The sequence below is a fragment of the Fundulus heteroclitus genome, unplaced genomic scaffold (assembly GCF_011125445.2).
Source record: "Fundulus heteroclitus isolate FHET01 unplaced genomic scaffold, MU-UCD_Fhet_4.1 scaffold_46, whole genome shotgun sequence".
Classification (NCBI taxonomy): Eukaryota; Metazoa; Chordata; class Actinopteri; order Cyprinodontiformes; family Fundulidae; genus Fundulus; species Fundulus heteroclitus.
The window spans coordinates 190,147-216,210 of record NW_023396879.1 but is presented as its reverse complement, the minus strand read 5'-3'; the positions used below and the strand labels follow the sequence as shown (position 1 = coordinate 216,210).

At 45.1% G+C, this 26,064-nt stretch overlaps 2 protein-coding genes across 2 annotated transcripts in view; one reads left to right on the top strand and one right to left on the bottom strand.

The window, feature by feature from the left end:
• Positions 1-3,142: 3,142 nt before the first annotated feature.
• mettl11b (methyltransferase like 11B) lies at positions 3,143-17,946 on the bottom strand. The gene is made up of 4 exons (XM_012856812.3): positions 17,625-17,946; positions 11,539-11,711; positions 5,972-6,224; positions 3,143-5,524 (listed from the first exon to the last, which is right to left on the bottom strand). Exons 1-4 carry the CDS (start codon positions 17,821-17,823, stop codon positions 5,268-5,270), a joined length of 882 nt encoding a protein of 293 aa, XP_012712266.2. The 5' UTR covers positions 17,824-17,946; the 3' UTR covers positions 3,143-5,267.
• A 1,885-nt stretch (positions 17,947-19,831) lies between these two features.
• Positions 19,832-26,064, top strand: part of kifap3a (kinesin-associated protein 3a) — a 32,288-nt gene continuing 26,055 nt past the window's right edge. Inside the window, exons 1-7 of the mRNA XM_036131758.1 lie at positions 19,832-19,882; positions 21,748-21,983; positions 23,647-23,778; positions 23,867-24,012; positions 24,090-24,148; positions 24,311-24,452; positions 25,325-25,424. Of these exons, the coding sequence (XP_035987651.1) occupies positions 19,832-19,882; positions 21,748-21,983; positions 23,647-23,778; positions 23,867-24,012; positions 24,090-24,148; positions 24,311-24,452; positions 25,325-25,424 (866 nt within the window). The remainder of the gene's footprint in view (positions 19,883-21,747; positions 21,984-23,646; positions 23,779-23,866; positions 24,013-24,089; positions 24,149-24,310; positions 24,453-25,324; positions 25,425-26,064) is intronic.

The window sequence follows — 26,064 nt, the reverse complement described above, 5'->3', positions numbered from 1 at the left end:
ACATGTCAGGTTGGATTGAAATGATAGAACCTTGTAACAGATCATTCTTTGTAACGTCAGCTCATCCTGCAGGATGGCTTTTATTTCATTTTTCTGCATAAGTGTTGATTCACAGCAGAACACGGAGCGGAGCTGCAGGACGCTGCAGAGGGACCTTCAGACCATCCTGCTCTGCTTCCAAACCGACCAGATCTGCTGACGGTTCCTCGGGTTCCAAGCAAAGCAGATGAAGTCAAAGCTTTTTTTTTCTGAATGGTGTCATTAAAGGAAATCATTTGTAATTTGCAGCATTGCATATTATGTCTTATTATATTTTCAGTGGGCCAGTCAGCGTTTCATCTGTGAGCTGAACCGTTCCCAGACGCGGACGCTGCATTCGATACGCCCGGCGTGGATTCAAAAGGCCCCGCGCCGCCGGCGTGACGGCCCAGATTAGCGTCACCGCGGCTAATGTATGCAAACGGCTGCCGGGCGGCTGCACGGCGCTCTGAGCTCTATTAGAAAGGAAAGCTCTGAGTGTCAGCGGCGCTAACCGCTCCTGAAAAGGTGACGCCACATTTGGCTGCCATTAGCTGCAGCAGAGTTTAACTTTGGGGCATTTTGATCTTTAATTCATGCTGGATGTGGGGAAAACGTTTGGCCCGTTTGCGCCTTAAAGGGGTCATTCAGAGAGGATGGTCTCACGCCATGAAGCCCCGGCCCCGGCGCACACAGCTCTCCCCGGAGCAGGATGCATGTCTGCTGGGTGCTTTCAGGCAGACACAAGCTGACAGAAGCTCACAGATATGAAAACAGGCTCTGGTTGCTCCTACCGGGACAGAACCGCCCCGTATCTGATCCACCTCCAGGGCCCAGCTGAGAACCATTAAGCCAGAACAATCTGCTGCTCCTGACCCGCTAATCCTGGAGAATTACTCCCATCAGACGGTGAGACCTCATCTATCCTGTGGGCACCCCCAGGTAGGGTCATAATTATTCATACAGGCTCAGATATGTTCATACGCCCTGACTGATACTCGGCTAAACGTCTCTAAGCTAGGTTCACCTCGCTGACCTTCACAAAGCTTCGCTCTGACATCATTCTGGCTGATCGGACCGTGATTCCTGGCAGAACCGGAGCAGTTTCATTTTTTTTCTCAAATGGACCCGGCTGGGGAGGCCCTTCCAGAACCTTGTTAGTCTACTTTATCCCACCCTAAACCAGACAGGACGTGTGTTCGGATCATTGTTCTGCTAAAACAACCGACCGGGTCCAGGTTTTAATCTTCTAGCAGCTGATTTGAAGTTAAAGTATTTCTTATAAAAGCAGCACCACAGGCACAGAAACCAGCCCACATCATGGTGCTGCCACCACCGTGCTCTGCAGTCTTCTCTAACATAGAAAGTACCCCTGGGTCAATGTGAGCTTCTGTGCTTTCTGTGTCTCTGCTCTGTCTTCTCTAACATAGAAAGTACTCCTGGGTCAATGTGAGCTTCTGAGCTTTCTGTGTCTCTGCTCTGTCTTCTCTAACATAGAAAGTACTCCTGGGTCAATGTGAGCTTCTGAGCTTTCTGTGTCTCTGCTCTGTCTTCTCTAACATAGAAAGTACTCCTGGGTCAATGTGAGCTTCTGTGCTTTCTGTGTCTCTGCTCTGTCTTCTCTAACATAGAAAGTACCCCTGGGTCAATGTGAGCTTCTGTGCTTTCTGTGTCTCTGCTCTGTCTTCTCTAACATAGAAAGTACTCCTGGGTCAATGTGAGCTTCTGTGCTTTCTGTGTCTCTGCTCTGTCTTCTCTAACATAGAAAGTACTCCTGGGTCAATGTGAGCTTCTGTGCTTTCTGTGTCTCTGCTCTGTCTTCTCTAACATAGAAAGTACTCCTGGGTCAATGTGAGCTTCTGAGCTTTCTGTGTCTCTGCTCTGTCTTCTCTACCATAGAAAGTACTCCTGGGTCAATGTGAGCTTCTGAGCTTTCTGTGTCTCTGCTCTGTCTTCTCTAAGCCCCAGTGGGTGGAGGCAGATGAGCGTTCACACTGAGCCTGGTTCTGGTTCTGCTGGAGGTTCTCCTCCCTGTTAAAGGGGAGTTTTCCTCTCCACTGTCACTTCATGCATGCTCAGTATGAGGGATTGCTGCAAAGCCATCAACAATGCAGACGACTGTCCACTGTGGCTCTACGCTCTTTCAGGAGGAGTGAATGCTGCTTGGAGAGACTTGATGCAACCTGCTGGGTTTCCTTAGAGAGGAAACTTTCTCACCAACCTGGAGGATCTGATGGAAGCTGACTTTGGAAAGAACATTGAGATGATTTATTGTGAATTGGCACAATATGAATAAAATAAAACTGAACTGAATTGAGCAGACGTATTTTTATTTATATTTATGTTTTTGATAATGAGTTTTTTCAGTCCTATTAAAATCACAAAATTTTCGTGATTGTTGCCTTAACAAAAATATTTTCAGTTATTTTAAACTAACTATTTAATTATCAGAACAATTTAGGACTCACTGTCATGGTTCTGTGTTTAAATTCCAACAATTAAACCAAAGATTTCTGTTCTTTGTCATGATCCTTGGAGGTTTGTGTTTTAATTTTATGATGTCTTTAATTATTCCCCCTCTGCTTATTTTTGCACTTAATTACTAAATGCCACTACCTGTGCTGTAGCTGTGCTTAAGTTCTGGGTTTGTGTTCCTTCCCTGTGATTCAGTGAGTTGGTTCCATTAAAATTATTATAGTCTGTAGTTTGCGCCTTTACCCCAAAACATTAATTTTTTATTGTTTACTGCGGCTAAACTAAACCAAATGTCCCATTTTTAAAATACAATGTTTTTTTAATGTCATACTTTTTAAGTGCAGTAGATGTAAAAAGCACAGGATGAATGGATGGATGGAAACTTATTTCTATCTAGTAAAATATGAAATTGGTAAAAAGCTCAAGGTCAAGACTTGTGGAGCAATTCTTCATCAGATTATTGCAATAATTACAATTATTACAATTAATTGTGACAGAGAGTAGTTAAAATCTTTCATGTTTTGATATTTAATTTATGTTGTCTTCAGTATTTGCTCAGTGTTACTAAGTCAGATCGTTGAAGCGAATTAAAAACTCTTTATGTGACAATAATTGTTATACAGCAATAATTTACAGGATGGTAGACGAGTTTCTGCTCAGTAAAGTGTAGTTTAATTATGTTTTCAACATAACCTGAACAGACCATAACCTAATGAGCAACATCATCCATAAAAATATAAAACAAATACTTACATTCAAACAAAAATATTTACATCTGTTGCAGTGTTTCACTGCAGAGATCACATTAAAGGTCCAGTGTGAGAAAAAATAAACTGAAATCACATCCAAGCAAAAACGCAACAATGGCAAAGAAAAGTCAGAAATGGTGTGTCAGGGCACCTGGTTAAGCATTTTTAAGATAAAACTGATAGTAAGATAAATAATAACTGATAAATAGGACAACATCTTATTTCAGGTGGGGCTTTGGTCAGGTGACAGAGATGCAGCGCTGCATTGTGGGTCGTTTAGCTGCAGCAGTGTGGTCATGTTTAATGCAAAGGGTAGGAACATATAAATACTATATATGCATATTATTCTGTAACTTGAAGGTTTAAACTTATCACACAGTATTTCCTGCGGGTATGAGTGTATAAACGATGGAGTGTTTGGGGGATTAGTTCACGCTACAGTCCGGTTCTCCACGTCGTTTGTAAAAGGAAGAATGGCTATCTGACTTTTTGACTCGGACATGAGTCTGATTGGATCCTAAGGACTATTTTCACGATTTAAGCTTCTCAGGAAGGTTGTTAGTCTGTGCAATGAACTGATTTAATGGAAATAAATAAAAGTGTGAAAGCGTCATGTCTTGTGTCTGTGTGTGTTTCATTATGGCAGCACATAATGACAATAAGGATTCTTGATATTATTTATCATATCAGTAAAAATGGGAAGCTTTAAATCTGTGCATCTCCAGTAAATAACGTTGAAGAAGATAAAGACGGACGGATCAGCCTGAGGTTGTGACCTTTGTGCCAACGCATCGATGTAACCCTGAAGGTTTAAGACTCGTGGTATCAACGTGGAACATGGATCTGGATATATCATCTAATTTCACCAAGAATCCACGTTTCATTAACTTTCTTCTGACTAACTCAGACTTTTACAGCCTCCTCCTCTTGTCTCTGATCCTGTTGGAGGTCTTCGTGGACGAGATCCCAGGATGTAGCTGGAAGGCTGAGTCTCGTCTTTGCGTTTTTAAGTTGATGTGATTCTATTGGTGCCTTCAAGCCATGACCGTCGCTGTGAACCGGGACTCAAACCAGGAAGAGGTGGAGGGTTCTTCTGGGTCAGGAGTTCGTTTCTGTCTGAAGAGGCGAAATTCCAGTATTTTGACGTCATCTTCCTGAGTGATGGAAAGTTTGAGTGAGAGACGGAAAACATCAGGATTTAATCTCCCCGGTTTGAGCAATTTTTGGATTATTCTTTAAAAAAAAACAAATCACCTGACGGGTCCAATGATCCGATGATAACTTAACTTGGATGGTTTTGTTTTATGGTGCTTAGAAAAGAGCTTTCTGCCTTTTAACAAAAGGACTTCACTCCCAAGTTAAACACGCTTCATTCGCAGGTCTGAAAACCAGCTAAATGCTAAATGCTAACTACTGTTAGCAATCCAAACCAATAACAATATACAATCTGCAAACATTCAAACACCACAGAGCTTCAACAACACTGTGTGTGTGACTGGTTTACTGACACAAAAATCCATCAGAAGGTCCAATAATCGGCTCAGTTTGGGAACTTTCACTGTTTCATGCTAGCGGCGGCCATTTTGGACACTTAGCATGGCTTGTTGTGGGAAATAAGACTTTTAAAGTTGGATATTCTGATTTCTAAAAGCAAATAAACTACTTTTAAGATTTTGTTTCTGTGTTTTCAGAGGAGAAGATGCAGGTTTATCTTTGGGAGCAGCTACCGTTGGAGCCTAGCCGTGAGATCGACTAGAGGGAAAATTTAGCAATAAAAAGACTGCAGGTCTGACATTTAGACTCCTGAGATCTGGTTGTTTTACTTTCTTTGGCCAACAGTAGTAGTTTTTTTTCTCCACCCAACAACCAGGAGGCAAATTAAGAGCAAACCTGCAGGCTAACGCCTCACGCCATCTCGTTAGCAGGACGCTACATCCAGAACCATGCATGCTGTAATTTAAAACTCAGGCCAAGGTGTTTGGTGTTGACCCAAAAACAGTTTCCAGAAGGAGCTGAACTGCAGCTCTACTTCATGGCGATCATCCAGACCGGCATGATGATCTCAGGGAAGCCTTCCTGCTTCTCCACGGCCAGGATCTCCAGGCCGGCCTTGGATATGATGACCTTCATGATGTCCAGGTGGCGGCTGATGCTGCTGTCGATGGGGTCCAGCTTGCAGCCCTGCCGGGCCATGTTGTCCTTTATGACGATGACGCCGTTGGGACGCAGGCTCTTCTTGCAGCGAATCAGGAAGTTCAGCAGGTCTTTGTCTGTTAGGTGGCCTGAAGGAAAACAGGTGGAGATGTTTGAGACGTTTCTAAATGGCTCCTGCTCTGAGGAGCTGATACCAAGACTCAACATCTAGCAGCAGAAAAGTGGAAAAGGACACAAGTCGTTTTTTATTTCTACCCAGATCTTTTTAAAATGGTCTCAATCAGCAGTTCTTCAGGCTTTCTAAAGGTCTTCCAGTCCAGTATCTCATCTTTTTCAGACAAATGTTTTCTCAGATTTCTCTTTGGATCTAAATGCAACTCAAAATCAGTCCTTCCTCCTGTCTGCCTGTTTCCAGGACTATACGACCTTATATGAGCAACATAACTGGACTTTGGACCAGTTGTAATTGACGCCAATCAGAGTAATCAGAGTAATCAGAGTAATCAGAGTAATCAGAGTAATCTTTAATGCACGGCAGTCTGAACCAGAGGGGATCTCGCTCTCTCCATACTTACATGCCACCCACTGCATCCAGATGACGTCGTACTTGCTCTTTGGAGGCGTGAACTCCTGCAGGTTGTAGCAGTAGTAGGTCTCGATGCGGTCGGCGTCGTCGCCCAGATACTCCTCGTGTGCGTGGAGGAGGAAGTGCTCCATCATGTCCGCCATCTCCACCTTCTCAAACACAGGGAGGAGGACGCCTTTGGAGACGCGTCCGATCCCAGACCCACAATCCAAAGCGCAGTACGTGCCGGCTTTACCGGGTCCCTGCGGACGTCGTAAAGAGATTTACGTTAAAGACGTGTTAATATACGACCTCTTTGTTTTAGTCCTGGAGGTAAAGTTGGTCCTCAGGAGAAGAACTGCTCTGAGTCTGGATTATGCTACAGTTTAGCTTTTATGGTTCTAGCTATTTTTTTCTCTCTTTTAAAATTTTTATGAAACAAAAAGTCTGAGACTTATTTTTCCTGTATTGCAAATATAAATTCATGCCAAACTAAAGCAAGACTCAACTTATGCAATATTTTCTTTTTAGTTTGTGACTTCTGATGCCTCTGCGTGATTTACAAACTTACTAGCTTGGGTGTAAATACAGACTACATAAAAAACAAGTTTAATTGTCTGGTTCTGGATGTTTTTACCCATATTGTCTCCTCAGCTTGATTCAGAAGAATTAGCTTCAAACATCTCAGTTAACCGGCATTTAAATAGCAAAAGTAATAGTAATAATTCTGCTTTGGCCGTCATTGCACCCCCCCCCCCCCCCCCCACACACACACACACACACAATAAGCCACAGAGTTTTTAGTTTACAAACTGAATCTTACTTTTATAGTTCAAAAATTATTTTAGTTTTTTTTCTCGTTTTCCTAGTGAATTATGTCAGTTTGTAAAATAGACTTTTAATTCTGTTTTTATTAAGCTGCATCGGGACCAGAGTATCACATTTTGTTCCTTATCGTGTTTCTAACATGTGTGAAATGACACTAAATACTCCTTAAATCTTTAAATATTTAGTTTGGAGCTGACACATTTATAAATAGCCTGGTGAAAATATGACTTTGCAAAATTAACCTACATTTGTTTTCCTCTTATCACACAATAAATAACCCAAAAATATTGTTAATTTTTGACTGTGTGCCTAAAAATAGCACCTCACACCAATGCACTTAATTTAGCAAAGTGTACATTTGCACATTAATAACCGTTTGCACACAGGTTTTAATCATTTATTGAACATTTATTGAGCCTTTTATGAATTAGCATGTGGCCTTTATGCACAGCTGCTCCTCACTGAAAAGTGTGGCGGTGTCCTGCAAGGAGAAAACTGTCACTGGGAGCAAATAAGGTTTAGTAAAACTTGTGTAGAATCTGGAGAAGTTGTCTCCACCTCCAGTCCTGGGCCGGTCTCCTGCAACGTTTCAGGGTGTCTCTCGCCCTGCACACCTGAATCAAAGGACCTCGCCAGGTAGAGCCAGGTGAGCTGAATCAGAGAGGCAGCTAAAGGTTGCAGGACAGGTGTGAGACCACTGGTCCAGAGGTGAAAGTGTAAAGCAGTTGCTTGTTGAGATTCCACCTGTTTGTGTGTCGTCTCCAGGAGGTTTGGACGGAGCAACATGTGTGAAAGGCGGAGAAACAAAGCAGCGCCGCTTCCACCACCCTTCACTGCTTCAGCCTCCTTCTCCGCTCTAATCCGGCCTCCAAAGGCCGCCTGGCCACAAACATTCTAGAAAGGTATCAGCAGATGTGTGAGACGCTTATTTTCTGCTTCTTTAGCGAGGCGTTGGGCTGCAGCAGCAGCTCCTCAGGCCAGCGGTGAACTTTACCACCGCTGCGATGAAAAGTCAGCTAACGTGAATCACGGCGGCTTTCTTCCTTTTGCTTCGGTGCGTTGACCTCAGAGCGACCCTTCTGCATGAGGGGCCCCTGGGTGTGATCCCGTGGAAGAAGGGGCCCCTGGGTGTGATCCCGTGGAAGAAGGGGCCCCTGGGTGTGATCCCTAGGAGCTGCGTCTGTAGGAGGCGTCCGGGTTTCAGTGAATTACTGCCACATTTCTCCATCTGCTCGACATGGACATGGAGTCCTGATGTTCTTCTGCTCTCTAAAAGCTCCTGGAGGCGTTTTATTTCAAAAAGCAGCTAATTTATAAATAAGCAAATGTTATTTTTAAAACGTGCAAGTTAATTGCAGAAATAATAAAGAACGGCTAACATTGTGATCTCAAGTCTGAAGGGAAATTTACGTGTTTTAGGTGCAGATGAAACAACAGACGTGTAAAGTTTTCACAGTGGAAAACACTGGCCTGGTTTCACGTTTTGTTCCCTTCGGTCATAATTTAAAGAAAAGATGGTCAAGTAAACACGTAGCTTCCTTTTTTATTGGAAAAATTGGCATCCAGGGAAAACTAAGAGACTTTCCGGGGTTTTATTTTCTGATTTATGTTATAAATTCCTCTAGGAGAGATGTGAGTCTTGTTTTTACGACCGAGGGAAATGACCTGATGGCAACGAACAGAACTGATGTTGTTTCTGTAGTTTACAGGCAGGGCCGGTTTATTTATGAAGCACTTTTCAAGAACAAGACGACTCAAAGTGCTCATAAACTCCTGATGACATTCATGCAAGAAATGTCTAATCACAGCACTGTTGCCTTGCAGCAAAAAAGTCCTGGGTTCAAATCCCAGGCAGGACTCATGCCTGTTCTCCCTGCGTATGCACGGGTTCTCTCAGGGTACTCCAGCTTCCTCCCAAAACTGTGACCAGTTGATCGATTGCTCACAGATTTATTCATTCTACCAACAAGACAGCTAATACAGATGTTAAGTTTACTGTTTTATGCTTTGCATCGACGCATGACAGATATCAAAGCTTTAATGTTAGCAGACAGAAGAATTTGCTCTTTGAATAAAAACGTTTATATGTTGATCGTTCTGCAGCGTCAGCCGGTAGCAGGCGGCCGTCACTCCAGAGTTAGATCCAAACCTGCTGTGTTTACAGGAAAAGCTCTTTAAAGCAACGTGTTGGCAGTTTATAATTAGAGCAGCTGTTAAACAGATCCTGAACACAAGCAGGTCTCTGGGCCAAACATCTCCCCAAATTAGCAACAACATCGCCCCCAACAGCTACACCCCCCCCCCCCCCCCCCCCCCGCTCTGCTGTGCAGCGTGCTTGCAGCTCCGCATACGACGGTTATTAATATACACATAGGTCTGCATCAAAGACAACATAAAGGAAGCTACTTTATATGTAATAAAGGCCTCTGGTTCTGGAGCAACGGCAGCTTTTAGATTCTGGAGCGTTGAAGAACCCGAGGCGTTGCGCCTGCGGAGCTCTAGAAAAGGTGAGAAGCGCTTTAAAGAGACGATTGAAACCTGAGCAGTGATGTGAGGAGTGAGGCCAACATGGCGTACAACAGAACGATGAAAACTTACAGGTTCTGGACCAGCGTCTGGTGATGAAAGAGACACTGGATGTATTTCAGCAGACAAGTAATTATAATAATCTACCCAAATTCAAATAAAAGCGTGATTTTTATTATCTAATTTAAAATAGATTTCCACTGGGGTCTTTTTAACAGAAAGTTGATTGTCTATGAGCTCAAAGGTCTGAGAAAATCACTAAGATCTTCCACAGACTTGGATTCGTCTTGTCCTCATATTTATACCTTCCAGATAAAAATTCAAACGGCTTTAGTTCTTAATATTTTATGGCGGGCTGGAAAGAAAACTGAATATCTTTGTTAAGGCAGACACAACAAAACGTCAAGTCTTCAAAATCAGAACCAAGAGTCCCTGAACAACTCCAGATAAAAGCGTCACGACACTTTAAAGAATATTTTCTGAGCAGACTGATAGGGTTTCTATAATACATTACAGGATCCCGGGGTTCTCCAAACGGACCATTAGAACCGTTTAAATCATAAAACATTGCGTTATACCTATTAAAGTCGCATTGTTTGGTGAAAATGGTGCTAGTAGTTTATATAAAACAGTTTCCATGGATTCGTTTGGACCCAGGCTTTAAGTCAGATGGCCCTCTGGCCCACATGGTTCTGTTCCTTCTTCACCTCTATTTTCTACTCTATGTCAGCAGTCTGTGCACCATAAACTGGATATATGAGGAGTGAACTATGCCCAGAAATCACAAGGCTTTCATAAAATATAAGTTTTGATAACATATAGCAAAGCCTTGTGGTTAGTTTGAGGCGATGAACACTGATCTACCTGGATGTTCCCTGGAGGACTGAAACGCCTCAGTCAGAGACGTCTGTGGGTCTGTCGGGGCAATGACAGAAGTTTCGTCTCCTCTCTCCGTTTCTGTGGCTCGACGTTTTTTCGCTCATGTTTTTTCACGTGCTTAGAGAAATTTGTTGTGTTTCCACTGAAATGAACCGGCTTTTTACAAAACATACAGCTTGATTTCATTTACGGTATTAAAATAAAGCCAAACGGTGCTACTTTCCCTGTTCATGTTTTTCTGCTGCTGCGGTCTCTCTCAGCTGTTTGTGTGATGAGTTTGTGTGAGAGCTGAGTGGGCGGGCCAGGCTGAGCCTGCGTGCTGATTGGCTGGCGCCGCTAAGCCATGTATGAGAGGGGAGGGGGAGGGGGAGAGTGCTGCCGTGCATTGACTGAAAGCATGTGAGCAACATGTGTTAATGCGCGATAAAATAAATAACGGCGTTAATAGTCTAATGAATTAACGCGAAATTAACGCGTTAACTTGCCCAGCCCTAATATATATATATATATATATATATATATATATATATATATATATATATATATATATATATATATATATATATATATATATATATATAAAGTAACACAAGTATCAAATTTTTATTGACTCAGATTGTGCTGAACATCTAAAGCTTTTTGTAGAAACACATATTTAGCAGACCTGAGTTTTTTTGTACCGCCCTTCTGTCCCAGGTTCTGATGCGACCCGTTTAGAACATCAGCCACACGTCTCCGGTTTCAAAACATTCAGTAAATATAAACCTGGTTTATTTCTGTCATTGGAGGCAGTTATGCCCGGATCTGTTCTGGGTTTTAATGTTTATTTCTGTCGGCTTCAATCAACAGATGTGGATTTAATGAGGGATCAGCTTTGGGCGGTTCTAGACCCACAGTCCTGAGTCCAAGCGGGACGAAGAAGAACTTGGTAGAACCTAGTCAGGCTCCTGGCAGCTCGCTCTGTCTGGACGTTTATCAATCTTAAGCTGCTTTTAGAAACTGCCCATGAAACAGGGTGAAATGCTTTCTGTGGAGATGAATTTCTCTCCTAAAATAGACTCTGACATGGATATTCAGCAGCAGCACCAGTGGAAACCGATCCACCAGTGGGACGAAACCAGAACCTCCAGCAAAGTGCAGAGCTGATGGAGGAGAAGTCGACTGTCAGCTTTTACTCTGAAGTTTACCTCCAGTCTGGTGATAAAAACACAGATAATGATTCTCACCCTGCAGACGGTCACTGATTTACCCCCAGACGGTCAGAACCAGGCTGGACCCAGAGGTGCTGAACGGTCCATTCTGACCTACATAAAAACAGCACTACGGTGCAGTAGAGCCACTCACCACAAACCTCTTCAGAAACTGACGGGAACTTTCCAGATCAACGTTGGAGATCTCCACAAAATCTCCCATCATGCCCTCCTCAGAGGCAGAAACGTCCTCGTAGAACTTCTGGGCCCGGTAGTAGAACTGCTTCTCCCCCTTGATGAACTCGCAGGTGACAGGGAACAGCTTCACTGCAGGGAGACGAGGACAGGGGTGAGAACCGGCACCGAGCAGGGGTCCAAATCCTGCTTTAGATGCTGTACGCTCAAAGACGGCAGCAGTGTTCAACCGAGGCAAGCTGGACCACCAACACCTCTGGATGTCACCCTGTGGTTCTGGGACAGAGGTTAAGTCCAGAGGAAAGGAGATGGACCAGTGACCATTTCGAGTTGTACTCTGATGGGCTTGGGAGACGATGGCTGACCGGATCCATGCCGGGTGTGGAGGAGGACGGCAGTACCAAGGGAGGAACCAGGAGGAGGAAACAAGCTTCTTTGGAGACGCATCGCTCACTGCTTCCCTGCACTGAAAGATCCTAGACCCTCCTGGACCCTTCTAGCCCCTCCTGGACCCTATCAGACCCTCCTGGCCCATACTAGACCCCTAAACCCTTCTAGACCCTTCTGGAACCTCCTGGACCCTCCTGGACCCTATCAGACCCTCCTGGACCCTCCTAGACCCTCCTGGTCCCTCCTCAACCCTCCTTTCTGGGGTTTTCAGGTCCCGTTGCACTGAGCGGAGATCCTGCCTGAGAGTTCTGCAGATGTTTGGACCTGGTTCTGGTTGAACAAGTCTGGATGTTCTAACTCTTGGCGTCTGCTTATGGGATCACGGAGGAGGAAGCTTGATAGTCCGCTGTACTACGCTACTGTGTTGTCAGTGAACGCTCCCTATAAGCCTTTAGAAATGTCTGCCTCCTCTCTGCAGGACTGGTCTGAGCTCAGCGGACCAGAAGCAGCGCCAGGCTGCGGCAGTCTGGGAGGTCCGGTTAGTTTTCACTTTAAATGAGGCCGATGTAAACCTTTGGTGTGGCAGGCAGGACTCTCCTGCTTCAGATACCTTCCCTACTAAAACCATGTAGAAATGCTCACCGCTGGTTCTGAAGAGTTCTGTCGTGTTACTTAACAGCTGAGGAGCAGCTCAGCGCCGGGCTAAGTATAGTGTTCTGCTAATCTAATAACAGTCCAACATTTCCTCTAGTTGCAGAGCAGCCAGCTGTCATGTTGGGAATGTCTCCTCCTCAGTTACATCATCAAGCAGCGAGCCGCCACTCTGTAGCCCTCTTCACCTAATTGGTTGTTTCACTTCCTTGAGTTACCGCAGATACCGGCTGAGCAAAAGGCTTTGTGGGTTTTTTAATTTGAAATCTGTTATTTTTCTAATTAGCTGAAACATTTGTCTCTGAGACACATTTTCCAATAAATAGTCTAAAAGCAGAAAAGACCTGTTGATTGCTGGTGGCATCTTCAGACACATCCTTCCCTCCATCCCTCCATTCTGCCTAATTAAAATCAAAAAGTCCTAATCATGTATCAGTCCCCTGTGCTAGTGGCCCAAATTAAGTTGCAACCCATGGAGAGCATAAAATGAGTCCAGGGACCCTAAATTATCCCCCGTGCTGCAGTCCTCTGCTCTACAGAGTTCTTGATTTTTTTACCGCGGTTTCCTTTAAAGGAAGATCCATGATTCATCCTGATTGGAGGAACCATGTATGTTGACTCCTTTAGATGTTCCTCCAGGCTCCTCCAGGAGGAGGGAGCTCCTCACCTTCACCTCGTCTCCCAGGACCGACCCAACCACAGAGAAGAGTTGATTCTCTTCTCTAGCCAAAGGTGGGGGCAGTGCCGGTACTCTGCCCCCACCTTCCCCACCTTAGGCCCCCATAGAACCCTTAGGTGGGGAACATAGAGGAACCAGTAAATCTGGACGCTCTGGGTGTTGGAGTCGCCTCAATAGAGCGATGCCCTAAATGGCAGAGCGCTAGAACCTGGGCCTGGCTGGAGGAGGAAACATCATGTTCACGCTCCTGAAGCTTTTGGCCCGGATGGAGGTGGAAGACTTCTCGTACGTTCGCACAGACACTTAATCCACTCCTTCAGTTTAGTAACTCTGTGGACGACAGAGAAAGGTTGGAAGTTGGACAGATTGTTGCAAAAATGAGTCCTGAGGGAACCTCCGATTTAACAGGAACAAGTCGGGATTTTACACTTACACTAACCGGGCCGATGCCGTCGTTGGCGCCGATGTATAACAAGTCTGAACCGAACGAGGATTTAGCAACTATCACCAAAGTAAGAACTCTTCTTCAGATCTGCTGTTCCTCCTGTTTCCCCCTTAGATCTGCGTCTTTCACCAAACCTCGCTCCCGTCTGGTTTTAGAGGAATAATCTCCCGGTAAAAGATTGTTCCTCCATGAGGCGTGTCTGTTTGGAGCTCCTGTAACCGCATCATGTGACACATCGGGGGGGTAAGTATAGAAAGTTCAAACAGGACAAAGACGAGGAGATGACAGCACGACGACACGCCCATCTGCCAGGGAAGTGTCGCTCCAGAAGCAGCACCTCCGTCTATTTCCCACCTTCAATGTGAAGCAGCTCGTCAGGTGTTGACCTTTCAGCTGTGCAGCAGAGCAATGATGTCACACATCAGCGGGGATTCTCCACGGTTTAATCTTCCGTTCAGTCAGTTTCCATTCAGGGGTTTATAGCTTTACAGTAAATAAATGGAGGTAAAAGGATTGCATTAAGCTGTAAATAACTGGTCGTGTTTAGCGCCGCCCGACATGAGTTAGTGCTTCCATGCCTGTCATGCCATGCCGTTCATGACGGGGGGCGGGGGGTGGGGGGGGTGGGGGGGTCTGAGGCGTCTCTGTGACAGGATCCGCCACGGGTCGGATCTCCTGTTTCTGCAGCTCCTGGTCAAATGATTGACACGAGCGTTTCTTAAAGGAGAGAAGACCTTGAGTCCGGAGGCCTGTTGTGCTGCTTTGTTTCTGGTCCTGAGGTTCTACAGGGTTCTAGATTGAGTCTGTTTAATTTATTTACAGCTGACAGTTCGCTGAAGAGCTGATGACTCAATTCAATAAAAATGTTATTTATTGATCAGTTGATTTATGATCATTAACAGCTTTAGTGCTTTAAGGCAGCTAGAGTGAACCAGAGGGCGTATTTCAATCATCAGATCAGATCCTCCAACCTGACCGGGAATGTTTTCTCTGGCTCAGACTGATCCTGATCCTGTCCAACCTCTAGAGAGGTTGACTCAGGGTTCCCACACCTTGGTGAACATCAAATTCAAGGACCTTTCAAGGACTTTCCAGGACTAATTTCCTCAAATTCAAGGACCACACGTGGCGGCATTTACCTACTGTGACCGCTAAATAGGTTATCATATTTTAATACTATGCAAATTCAATAAAAGACTAAACGGCATAGAAGCAATGCAAGAAAGTGGACTTAATTCATAGCCTACATTGATATTGATCATATTCATAGCCTACATTTATATCCACAGTACATGGCTATGCCATACTACATTACATATAAGATGTACATTAGCCTACCGCTTCATGGAGTTTTATGGAAAAAAGTGCAGCATTGAGATGTTCAGAATTATATCAATTTGTTTCACTTACTTTCATCTTTGATTAAGCTAGTTTTTGACTTTGACTATGAAAAGTCGTTAAATATAGCGACAAAGTTGCTGAGTTGGCAACACTGCCTGAATGTAACCTATTGGACGCATGTAGGCCTAAACCGTAGCCTAGCAACTAACGAAGAAGAGCGAACGTACTTTTGCAAATTAAAAGTCTGCGGAATCAATATAATTTTAAAAGATCGTGTGGTAGTAAAACAATGACACATGAGTCGTCATCCGTGTGAACTTTAAACCCCACAAAAAATTCAAGGACTTTCAAGGACAAGGTGTTTTTTTTTTTGGCTGTTTCAAGGGTCTTGAATTTATTTTTCAGATTCACAAACTTTCAAGGATTTCAAGGACCCGTGGGAACCCTCACAGACTTGATAAAGGTTAATGGGACCTGTTGCTTTTACAGGTGATCCGGTGTTTTAATGTCTTAATGACATTAAGACTATTAAGACTAATGTTAAAACTTTCCTTTGTGACAAAGCTTCTAGTCAGAGTGACTCATGTTACCCTGAGCTACCTCTATAGTTATGCTGCTATAGGCTTAGGCTACTGGAGGACATCAGGGTCTATTTCTCTCACTCTACTGAGTTCTCCTACTGCTCTCCAATCTGCATTGTTTGTTGTTATTTCAGCTTTTAACTTTTTGTTCTTTGTCATTTTTCTCTCCATAGAAGGTACACCTGGTCTGGCGTTCTGTTAGCCGTGACATCATCAGGGGAGGCAGATCATCCTCTATTACCATCTAACATAGAAAGTACTCCTGGATCAATGTGAGCTTCTGTGCTTTCTGTGTCTCTGCTCTGTCTTCTCTAACATAGAAAGTATTCCTGGGTCAATGTGAGCTTCTGAGCTTTCTGTGTCTCTGCTCTGTCTTCTCTAACATAGAAAGTACTCCTGGGTCAATGTGAGCTTCTGAGCTTTCTGTGTCTCTGCTCTGTCTTCTCTAACATAGAAAGTATTCCTGGGTCAATGTGAGCTTCTGAGCTTTCTGTGTCTCTGCTCTGTCTTCTCTACCATAGAAAGTACTCCTGGGTCAATGTGAGCTTCTGAGCTTTCTGTGTCTCTGCTCTGTCTTCTCTAACATAGAAAGTACTCCTGGGTCAATGTGAGCTTCTGTGCTTTCTGTGTCTCTGCTCTGTCTTCTCTAAGCCCCAGTGGGTGGAGGCAGATGAGCGTTCACACTGAGCCTGGTTCTGGTTCTGCTGGAGGTTCTCCTCCCTGTTAAAGGAGAGTTTTCCTCTCCACTGTCGCTTCATGCATGCTCAGTATGAGGGATTGCTGCAAAGCCATCAACAATGCAGACGACTGTCCACTGTGGCTCTACGCTCTTTCAGGAGGAGTGAATGCTGCTTGGAGAGACTTGATGCAACCTGCTGGGTTTCCTTAGAGAGGAAACTTTCTCACCAACCTGGAGGATCTGATGGAGTCTGACTTTGGAAAGAACCTTGATGATGAAATGTGTTGTGAGTTGGCGCTATAGAAATAAAATGTAACTGAATTAATCAGTAAATGAAGAGCCGTTCCCCTCAGAGCACATAGTCTGGCTCATTTCCAGTTCTGGTTGGACTCGACCGGGTCTGCTCCATGTCTCTGATCCTGTTTGTGGTGTTCATGGGTCTCATCTTTGCTCTTTTCAGGTGATGTGGTTTGGTTAGTGTCTTCAGCCTCCACCTGCCAGTGTGAAGTGGTCCAGATGAGAACCAGAGAGAAGCCGTTCCCCAATGCAAGCAGGTGGAATGAGCTTCCTCCGGCTTCTGCCTTAAAGACAAGGTGAGCAGCTCCATCATCTGTGAGGAGCTGAGGGTGGAGCTGCTGCTCCTCTGCAGCCTGATGAACTGCAGAACTCACTGAATAAACGTGCTTACAACAGAAAGATGATTAAAAAAACTAATTCAGGGTTCAATAAGATCCTCCAGCCAGAAATCCCCAGCCTACAGACCCCATCCAGACTTCCAGATCTAATGTCTCATCTTTGAGAGACGTTTGAAGATGCTCAGCCTCCCAGACTCATTGAAATGCATTCACAACATCTAAGTTGGTCAGAAAACCAGGTAAATATCACAAAATATACTTGAAAGAAGATTTTGGTTGAAAGGAAACTTCCTGAAAACTGTTTTGAAACAGAATCTTCAGTTCTCATTGGTCAGCAGCTTCTCAGAATCAATTATTTTCTGATGTTTGCTTTTAAGACGTGGATTAATTATTTTCTTCTATAAAACATTTAGAAAGAGTTTACGCCTAATTAACAACGTCAGACGTAAATATTTTTAAAAAAATTGATGCTCAAACATCTCTGCACTGATCCCAAAGGTTAGATTCAGCTGTTTCATGAATCTTTTAAAACTTTATTCGGTCAAAATGATGTTAGAGGTGATTTCTACCGTCCAAATTAATGAGCGAGTTTCCTTAAACCTGCCGTGGATCTTAACGGATCAAAGGGAGACAATAATCCTTACCCAGAGGGATCTTCTCCAGCAGGTACAGGTAGCTGGCGAAGAAGTCGCTCTGCAGCTTGTGGTGCAGATGGAAGGACATGCTGTGGCGACACATGGTGTCATCTGTCTCCTTCCAGCGGTCCCTGAACGCCTGGTGAGCCCCTTTGAACTCAAAGTTTGGGGAAGAGTTGTTGTTTTCATCGTCAAGCGTAATCTCCATGCTTTTTTCCGCCAGTGCTGATCTCCAGAAGCAGCGTGAAGGTGACTGAAGCCGTGGCGTCTGCAGCTTCTGTCTGGGATGCCGGTGCTGCCGCGGGCGGCTATATCTGTCTGGCTGAGTGATCAACACGCCTGTGCTGGTGTTCAGTGATCAGCAGAGATCCTGTTCAACCCTCCAGATTTACACATCACCTGCTGGGAGGGTGGGAGCTTTAAAGGGAGATGCCTTGGGTTTAAAACCTGTCCTGACCAGCAAGCCTGCAGAATCAGGCGTTGCTTCAGGCTTTAAAGGGTTGAGATCTCCACACAGAACATGGGAAACCAGCTGCTTGGCCTGAAACACGGACGGCCGTGGCGTTAGCGTGGAGCTAACGTCGTCCGTTTACACGCGCCTCTAAACGCCTGACATCACGCCTCTACAGGCATTCTGCTGCCTTCATGGGTTTTCCTGAATCATAACTGTGTTGTGTTTGTTTTTATTGGACCAGAACATTTACACTTTGTCCCGAATATGTCAAGATCTTTTCTCCTCTCAGGTACAAGCTGCCCACCAAGCTTTCAGTAACAGGACTGCACTGAAAATGAGACCTACAGAAACATTAGGAGAATAAAATAAAGAACTAATGGATGAATGAAGAACTTCTATGTAAATTTATGTAAAATGGTGTTCAGTAGCTCAGTATGATAACCTCAGCCTTGTTTATTCATCTGTAACATAGTGAAAACATTCAGTTTTGTTCTTCTTACAGACAAACCTTCAGTCTGAGGAACGTTCTCTACTGAACACAGGAGCACCTCAGGGTTGAGTCCTCGGCCCCATCGCGTTTACTCACGTTTCTCCATACAAGTACAGAAAAGTAGCTTTTATATTTATCCTCTTTTCCCATGAAAGTCTGATTCTAAGATAAGCATAAATTTATTAAGGTACTGTCCTAAAATTCTGAAAGTATTATTGCCATTTGTGAAACTGCTTAAACATATATCAGTTTAGGGAAGATGCATTAAAAATAAAGGTGTGTTTTTGGGAACCTCGTCTTCTCGGTTTGGGTGGAGTAGATTAGCAGCAACTGGTTCCTTCACTGCTGCTTTGTTGCAGAAGTTTGAAATGGGCTGAAGTTTTTCCTCAGTGTTCTCTTCAGTTTATCTGTTGGAGCTTTTCTGTCCCGCCTTTCAAGGTGGAAGTCGTGAACCAAGCCGGCCGGAGATCTGCTGGAGAAACGTTCTTGCAGCACCAGAAATAACTGAGTGTTTTGACCCCTTCACACCAATATTTTTCTGCCATGTTCATCACCAGCCGCGGGCTAAATTTAGACGAGTGACATCAGCCGTCTCACATCTGACTGCTGCTGAGACGCGCGGATGCCTTCAGGAGGGCAGATCCACCGCGTTACTGGATCACTTCCACCTGGTGGTGTCCATTTTTCAGCTTGGACAAAGAAGTCGTTCCAGTAAAATTATTTTATTTTGTTTTATACCGACTTTTGATTTTCAATGGTTATTTGATGACATCAGAGACACGTTTCATGGTCAGAGACGCGACCTGGGAGGCCTTAAATCAGAAATCAGACCTGAAAGTTTTGCCTGGCAACAAGAGCCAGTGACCTTTGAACCCTTCTGCACACAGGAGACCTCTGAAGTATCAGCATCTCGCCTCTGAATAGTTAAGGCTTAACATTCCTTGACCTGCTGGTGATAAACAAATAACTCACAACAGTTTACCAACATAAGTTAGAGACGAGGTTTCAGCACCATTTTTGTCCTTTGGTGACCTTGAAAAACTCAATGCCTTCACCTCATCCTGCCTGGACGTTAGAAACAGTCTTCATGTTGACTTCAGGTTGACTGACTCCATCATCGCCCTTCTGTCCGTCCGTCCGTCCACTGCCTGCAGGCAAAAGGTCCAGGAGGAACCTCCTAGATGTCCTCCAGCTCATTCTGTAAGGCACTTCCAGGCTAAATCCACCAGATCCTGGTTCTCCTCCCTGTGGAACCTCCAAAGGGAGGCGCTCATGAGACACCTGGGTCAGAAGCCCAAACCACCTCACCTGACTCCATTCCATGTGAGGAGCAACGGCTCAACCCAATGCTGAAGTTTCTCGGGTCAGAGACTCCAGCGATGCTCCTTCATCAGGGTGGTTACAAAACACCAAACAGTTTGTGTTCAGATTAAAGAGCATATACAGAAAAAAAAACAACTCAAGCGGGAGGACCAATCACACGCTCAGAAATACGCAGGCTGACCAATCAACATTCAAGGTCGAACCAGAACCTAATCAGCTCTGGGCTGAAAGCCGTCAGACTCAAAGGGGGAATTGCTGTTCACTGATTCTATAATAAAAGACATAAAGAAAGATAAAAGGAGAAGTGGTGGCCGAGTGGTTAGAGCAGAGCGCTTGCACTCAGAGAAGGATGCAAGTACCCGGTTCGATCCCTACTGCCTGCACTCTGGGTCCCTGAACAAGACCCTTAACCCCAGATTGCTCCCCGGGCGTCGCACATGGCAGCCCACTGCTCCCCAAGGGTGATGGGTTAAAAGCAGAGAACACATTTCATTGTAATGTATGTTTCAATGGCAATAAAGATGATATTACTATTACTAAAAACAAGATAATAAAATCAAATTACAAACATGCTGAGAATGCTTCTCTCTTCTGATGATATGAATATTTCCATTTCTTTGACTGAGCTTTAATGCTTATAAAGAATAAGGCTGAGCTCAAATTGCTGTTTTTTTATTATTATTATGACGTTCCTGTGATTGTAAATAATTTTACAGACGGAGTGAAATGAGAGCAGGACAGAAGGAGCTGCAGCGTGGCCCCGCTGGAGGAGAACCAGCTCGCTGAACCCTGTTTTACTAACAGAGAGGAACTCCAACCATTTCCCTGACTGATGTTCACCTTCTGACTTCGCTCTGCAGCCGCAGCATCCATCATCTCTGCAGGTGGCTTTCAGGCTGAAAGAGGAACAGTTTATCTTTCTGCACAAATACATTCAGGGTCCATTTCTGTTGCTGCTTTGCTCTCCCTTCTCCCCACTTCTGTCCTGTTGTTGCACTTTGAGATTTTATTTTAAACGTAAAGTGCATTATAAATAAAAAATATTATTATTGTTATGATGATGTGAAGAACTGAAATTACTGCTGAAGGTGGTTCTACAGGTTGCAGAACCACCAGGTCTGGCTTCATCTTTGTTTATTAATTAATCATGTTAATGGCGGATGGGATCTGTTGTGTGATGTTATGCTACTGAGATTAAATTGAAATAATTTCAGAACCTGATACGGACCAGAATATTTCTGTCAGATCCGGAAACAAAGGCCTGTATGTTTGAAGGAGGGTGCACTTTCTTTTTAACAGTGTGGACGCTCAGAAAGTCATGTTCAGGATCCTTTGCTGTGCTAAACGGGGAGGAAAAACTGACCTGAAAAGCTGTCTGATATGGTTCAAGAAAGAGAAACCATGTTTAACTCAGAGATACGCAGCATTTTCCTGAGATACTCCCATCAAATGGCTCCAGCTCCTGCATCAGGTCTGTCACAGCAGAGGTCAGCGACCTTTTCAAGCCTTTGCTCCCACTAAGTAGAAATCGCCACAAAACTTACCTGACCCATTGAAAAACTAAAGCAAAGTAAAATAATTAGTTTATAAAACTTGGTTTTATTATGACTATAGAGGCAGGTATCACGTTAGGGTTTCACAGGGGGAGTCTGTGTATGTGGGCAGATGACTTCTACCATTGGCTTCCTTCTGCTGTAAAGATCAGATAATTTTGAAAAGGATCTTGTGAAAAATGTATTTAAAATCTTAAAAATGTAAAAGTTAAAGTTGGCAGCATTTTTAAAGAGCCACATGTGGCCCCGGAGCTTTAGACCGCAGCCCTCTGCGGACCTCCGGGCTGCTGCTGGTGTCCACCGCGCCGCCAGGGGGCAGCAGCGCTCACCTGCTTGGTTTCCGTTGCTGGTTTCCCTGGCAACAGGCGGAGTAGACAAACAACATCCGACCGGCCTGCTTCATCACCGCCACCCTCATCATCACCGCCATCCTCATCATCACCGTCACCCTCATCATCACCGTCTGCGGGAATAAAGCGAGGAAGATCCGCAGCTTTGCTTCCGGCCATGGAGAACCCGCCGACAGCGGAGCCGCGCTACCTGAAGAGGTAACAGCGGAAACGTGACGTCAGAGCTCGGTGTTGGCGACTGGACCGGCTCGGTTCTGGTACCGTTCCAGCCGCCCGTGGCTGTGATTAATATTTATCAGGCTGAATAGTTTAATGGTTAACAAAAAAAAATATTTTTCACGTGTAAAAGTTGCTTCTGGTCCATGAATAACAATGGAAGATCTCCTGCTTCCTGGTTTTCCTTTGCAATTTATCCTAACATAACTTTGGTTACGATGCAAACCAAATAACATTTTCCCAGATTTTGCATTTTGGAATAAATTTACATTTGTTGTGATTATTTTTAGCAATTGTTTGATTATTTCTATATAATACATATATATACTGTAAAATAGAAGTTGATCAAAATTAATATTCTTGTAAATATTAAATATTTCTTCAATTACAATAGAAAATCTTATATATGCCTAAATTTAAAATAAAATGATAGTCTAATCAATTAAATGTGCATTAAAGGGGTAAAACATTTCAGAAAACACAGTAGTTGTAAATTGTGTATGTGTGTGATATAAATATATATTTTATTTGGAAAGTGTATTTGAGTGTCCAAAAAAGTGCTATATAAGTTTGATGTGTTATTATTATTATTATCATTGTTATTATTATTATTATTATTATTATTATTATTATTATTATTATTATTATTATTATTATTATTATTATTATTATTATTATTATTAATAATAATAATAATAATAATAATAATGCCATTCATTTCTTAAAAGATGATGGTGCAAAAATTCAACTGTAAATCGGTTTAAAAATACTGAAAATGTGCATTTTAATCAAGCAAGGAAAAACTTTTTTCCCCGGAGAACTGGATGTCTAAATAATGCTTGGGGGTACTAAAAGGTTCTGGGATCCTGTAGGAGAGCATCTTGTAAGTCGTGGCAAATGTTCCAGGAAAGAACCGTTCTGCTGCTTAAAGGAACGTCTTCACAAATTTAAATATTGTGAAACAGTTAAAGTGAGTTATTCCAGAAAGTGAAGCTTGTATGCTAATAGATTCATCACAGAGTGAAATCCTTCCAGCCTTTATTTCTGCTGACTCTGATGGTTCTGATGGTTCTGGTTCCAGAGAATGAAAACCCAAAATTCAGGTAAAATATAATCAGAATATTACGTCAGATATAAAAAGGGAAATTTAACGTCCTTCTGGACCTCTGGAACCGTGGATTCTCCTCCCACACTTCTTCCTTCCACACAACTTTCTATGACCGGACCTGGGTCCAGAACTCTGTGTCTTCCCCTCCTGGAGGGAGTCCAGGTCCGTCTCCTGGACCTCTGGTACCGCCTGCCGACCCGACTGAGACCGTCTACAGGCTCAGGGAAGCTCAGCAGGCGACTGGAGGTGATCAGCTGCTCAGGAGACACCAGGAGTCTCCAGGGACGAGACGCTGAAGTTTGGGTTTTCATTCCCCGTCACCAGAACCATCAGAACCACCAGAACCATCAGAACCACCAGAACCACCAGAACCACCAGGATAAAGGCAGGAAATGTTCCTCTCTGTGATGAATCTGTTTAACATAATAGCTTCTCCTCCTGGGACGAGGAAAACGCAGACGGAACATTTTCCATAAGGTTCTGCAGGTTCTGCAGGTTCTCCTGTTGGGTTTTATCTCCTCTGTTCTGGACCTACAGGAGGATGAAGAGATGCTCCCTGGACGTGCATCCCACCGAGCCGGCGCTGCTGGTCCAGTATGAGGTGGAGGCAGCCGTCCTGGGAGAGCTGGGGGAACCGATGGTGGACGAGAGCAAGCAGTGTCAGAAAATGTGAGGAGAATTCGTCTTTAAATCAAACGGTTCTGGTTCTGGTCGTCTCTGTGTGACAAACCGCTCCGTGTCTTCTGGGCGGCGCCAGCGTGAGGCTGAGGAGCCTGAACACCAACACGGACGCCTCCTCTCTGGCCCAGAAGGTGGTGGAGGAATGTCCGCTGATCCACTCGTCTAAGCTCCCCCAGGTGGAGCAGCTGATCTTCTACCTGCAGAACCGCAAACAGTCCCACGGTACCGATGGTCCTCGGTTCTTCTGCTGGTTCTGTGGTTGTGCTAACCGGGCCGCTGACGAGACTCTCCTCTAACAGAGAACCAGCCGGAGAGCAGAACCTCGCCTCGGGACTTCACGCCGTACGCAGGAGTGGAGGTAGGAGCGGCCGCCTCTCCTCCGCCACGCAGGAGGGAGGTCCAGGAGATCCTGGAGGTCCAGGAGGTCCAGGAGGTCCAGGAGATCCTGGAGATCCTGGAGGTCCTGGAGATCCAGGAGGTCCTGAAGGTCCAGGAGGTAACTGTGTTGGTTCTCCTGCAGCCGTACGAGGAGGCGAGCATGGGCAGCATGGAGGAGTACGTGGAGCTGCTGTACGAAGACGTGCAGGAGAAGGTCCGAGGCGCCGCGCTCATCTTCCAGCTGGCCCAGAACCCGGACAACCTGGAGGAGCTCATGCAGCACGGTAACTTCCTGCGGCGCCTTCAGGGTCCAGGACCCGTGGACCGCTCTGGTTCTGATGTCCCCACGTCACGTTTGGACTTTGGCTCGGATCAAATCACACTTCTGTTCCGGTTCTGGTTCCTGTGTCGCCTCCTAGCTAAAGTTTAATGAGCTGAAAGTCCAGTCCGTATCCTGAAGGGTACCTTCAAGATACGCTGCAGGTTCTGGGACGCCGCCAGGCAGGCGGGCTTTAGCGGGTCACAGCTTCAGATGGACCCGGTGCGGGTTCCTGAACCTCAGCGTTGCTCCAGACGCCCTGAAACGTGATGAAGAGCGATGAAGAGCGATGAAGAGCGTGTCCTGCTCCAGTCCCAGGAGGACGGCGGTTCTGGTTTCAAACCCCAGCATCCCTGGAGAAGTCGGAGGCTGTGATTGGCTGAGAGCCGCTCTGAGATTCTCCGGTGGATGTTATCGCCTCCTAGACTGGAGGTCAGCTGGGCTCCAGTTCCTCTCCTCTGCCGGGACAACCAGCCGGTTTCTCCCACAACAGCCCGGAGGCCATCTTCCTCCTCCTCCTCCTCCTCCTCCTCCTCCTCCTCCTCCTCCTCCTGGCCCGGCTTCATTTGTTCCTGTCAGAGATCTCCCTCGCCTCCCGGCGTCTGTCGCGCTGCATCAGCCAAACCGCTGCTGATAGGAGCCAAGCGTCCGTGGGAACCCGGAGGTCAGGGGTCAGGGTGGGAACCGGAGACGGCTCCTGGAACGGAGGTCCTCGTGTCCAGGAGCCGCCGCGGCTCCAAACTCCCAGCAGCCTCCTGATTGCGCTCCCCGGCGTTGAGCTGTCCTCCGGCTGCGCCTCCCCGCGGCGTCTCCGGCTGACTCCTCTTTGTGTTGCAGAGGTGGCGCTCGGAGCCCTGGCCCGGGTGCTGAGAGAGGACTGGAAGCAGAGCGTGGACCTGGCGACCACCATCATCTACATCTTCTTCTGTTTCTCCAGGTAAAACATTCACCTCTGGAGGCGATGCTGCAGGTAAATCAGGAGCATCCTGGATGGAAAACCTGAGACTGGAGGTTCACCTTCCAGCAGGAGGACCAGCCTGAAGATGCAGAGATGTTATGGGATGGTTTAGATCAAGGTTCTCTAGTTAGAATGGCCTAGTCAAAGTCTAAATGCATAACCCAGATGTCCTCCATTTAATCTGACTGAGTTTGAGCTCGTTTGCTATCTGAACTCTTGACAATGTCTGAAATATGTTGTTTTACAGCTGGAGTAAACCAGGCCGACCATAATCACACATTCTGACGTCGCCTCAGTGTGAATTAAAAGAAGAACAGAGTTTTCACTAATCTTAAAACTTTCCTTTGTGACAAAGCTTGTTCTGTTAGCTGTGACATCATCAGGGGAGGCAGATCATCCTCTATTACCATCTAACATAGAAAGTACTCCTGGGTCAGTGTGAGCTTCTGTGCTTTCTGTGTCTCTGCTCTGTCTTCTCTAACATAGAAAGTACTCCTGGTTCAATGTGAGCTTCTGTGCTTTCTGTGTCTCTGCTCTGTCTTCTCTAACATAGAAAGTACTCCTGGGTCAATGTGAGCTTCTGAGCTTTCTGTGTCTCTGCTCTGTCTTCTCTAACATA

Excerpts from the sequence above, each read along its gene's own strand:
- mettl11b (XM_012856812.3), bottom strand. The coding sequence starts at position 17,823 with ATGGAGATTACGCTTGACGATGAAAACAACAACTCTTCCCCAAACTTT. Across the intron at positions 6,225-11,538 it reads AGTTTCTGAAGAGGTTTGTG|GGACCCGGTAAAGCCGGCAC; the intron begins GTGAGTGGCTCT and ends CGACGTCCGCAG. Across the intron at positions 5,525-5,971 it reads CTGGATGCAGTGGGTGGCAT|GCCACCTAACAGACAAAGAC; the intron begins GTAAGTATGGAG and ends GTTTTCCTTCAG.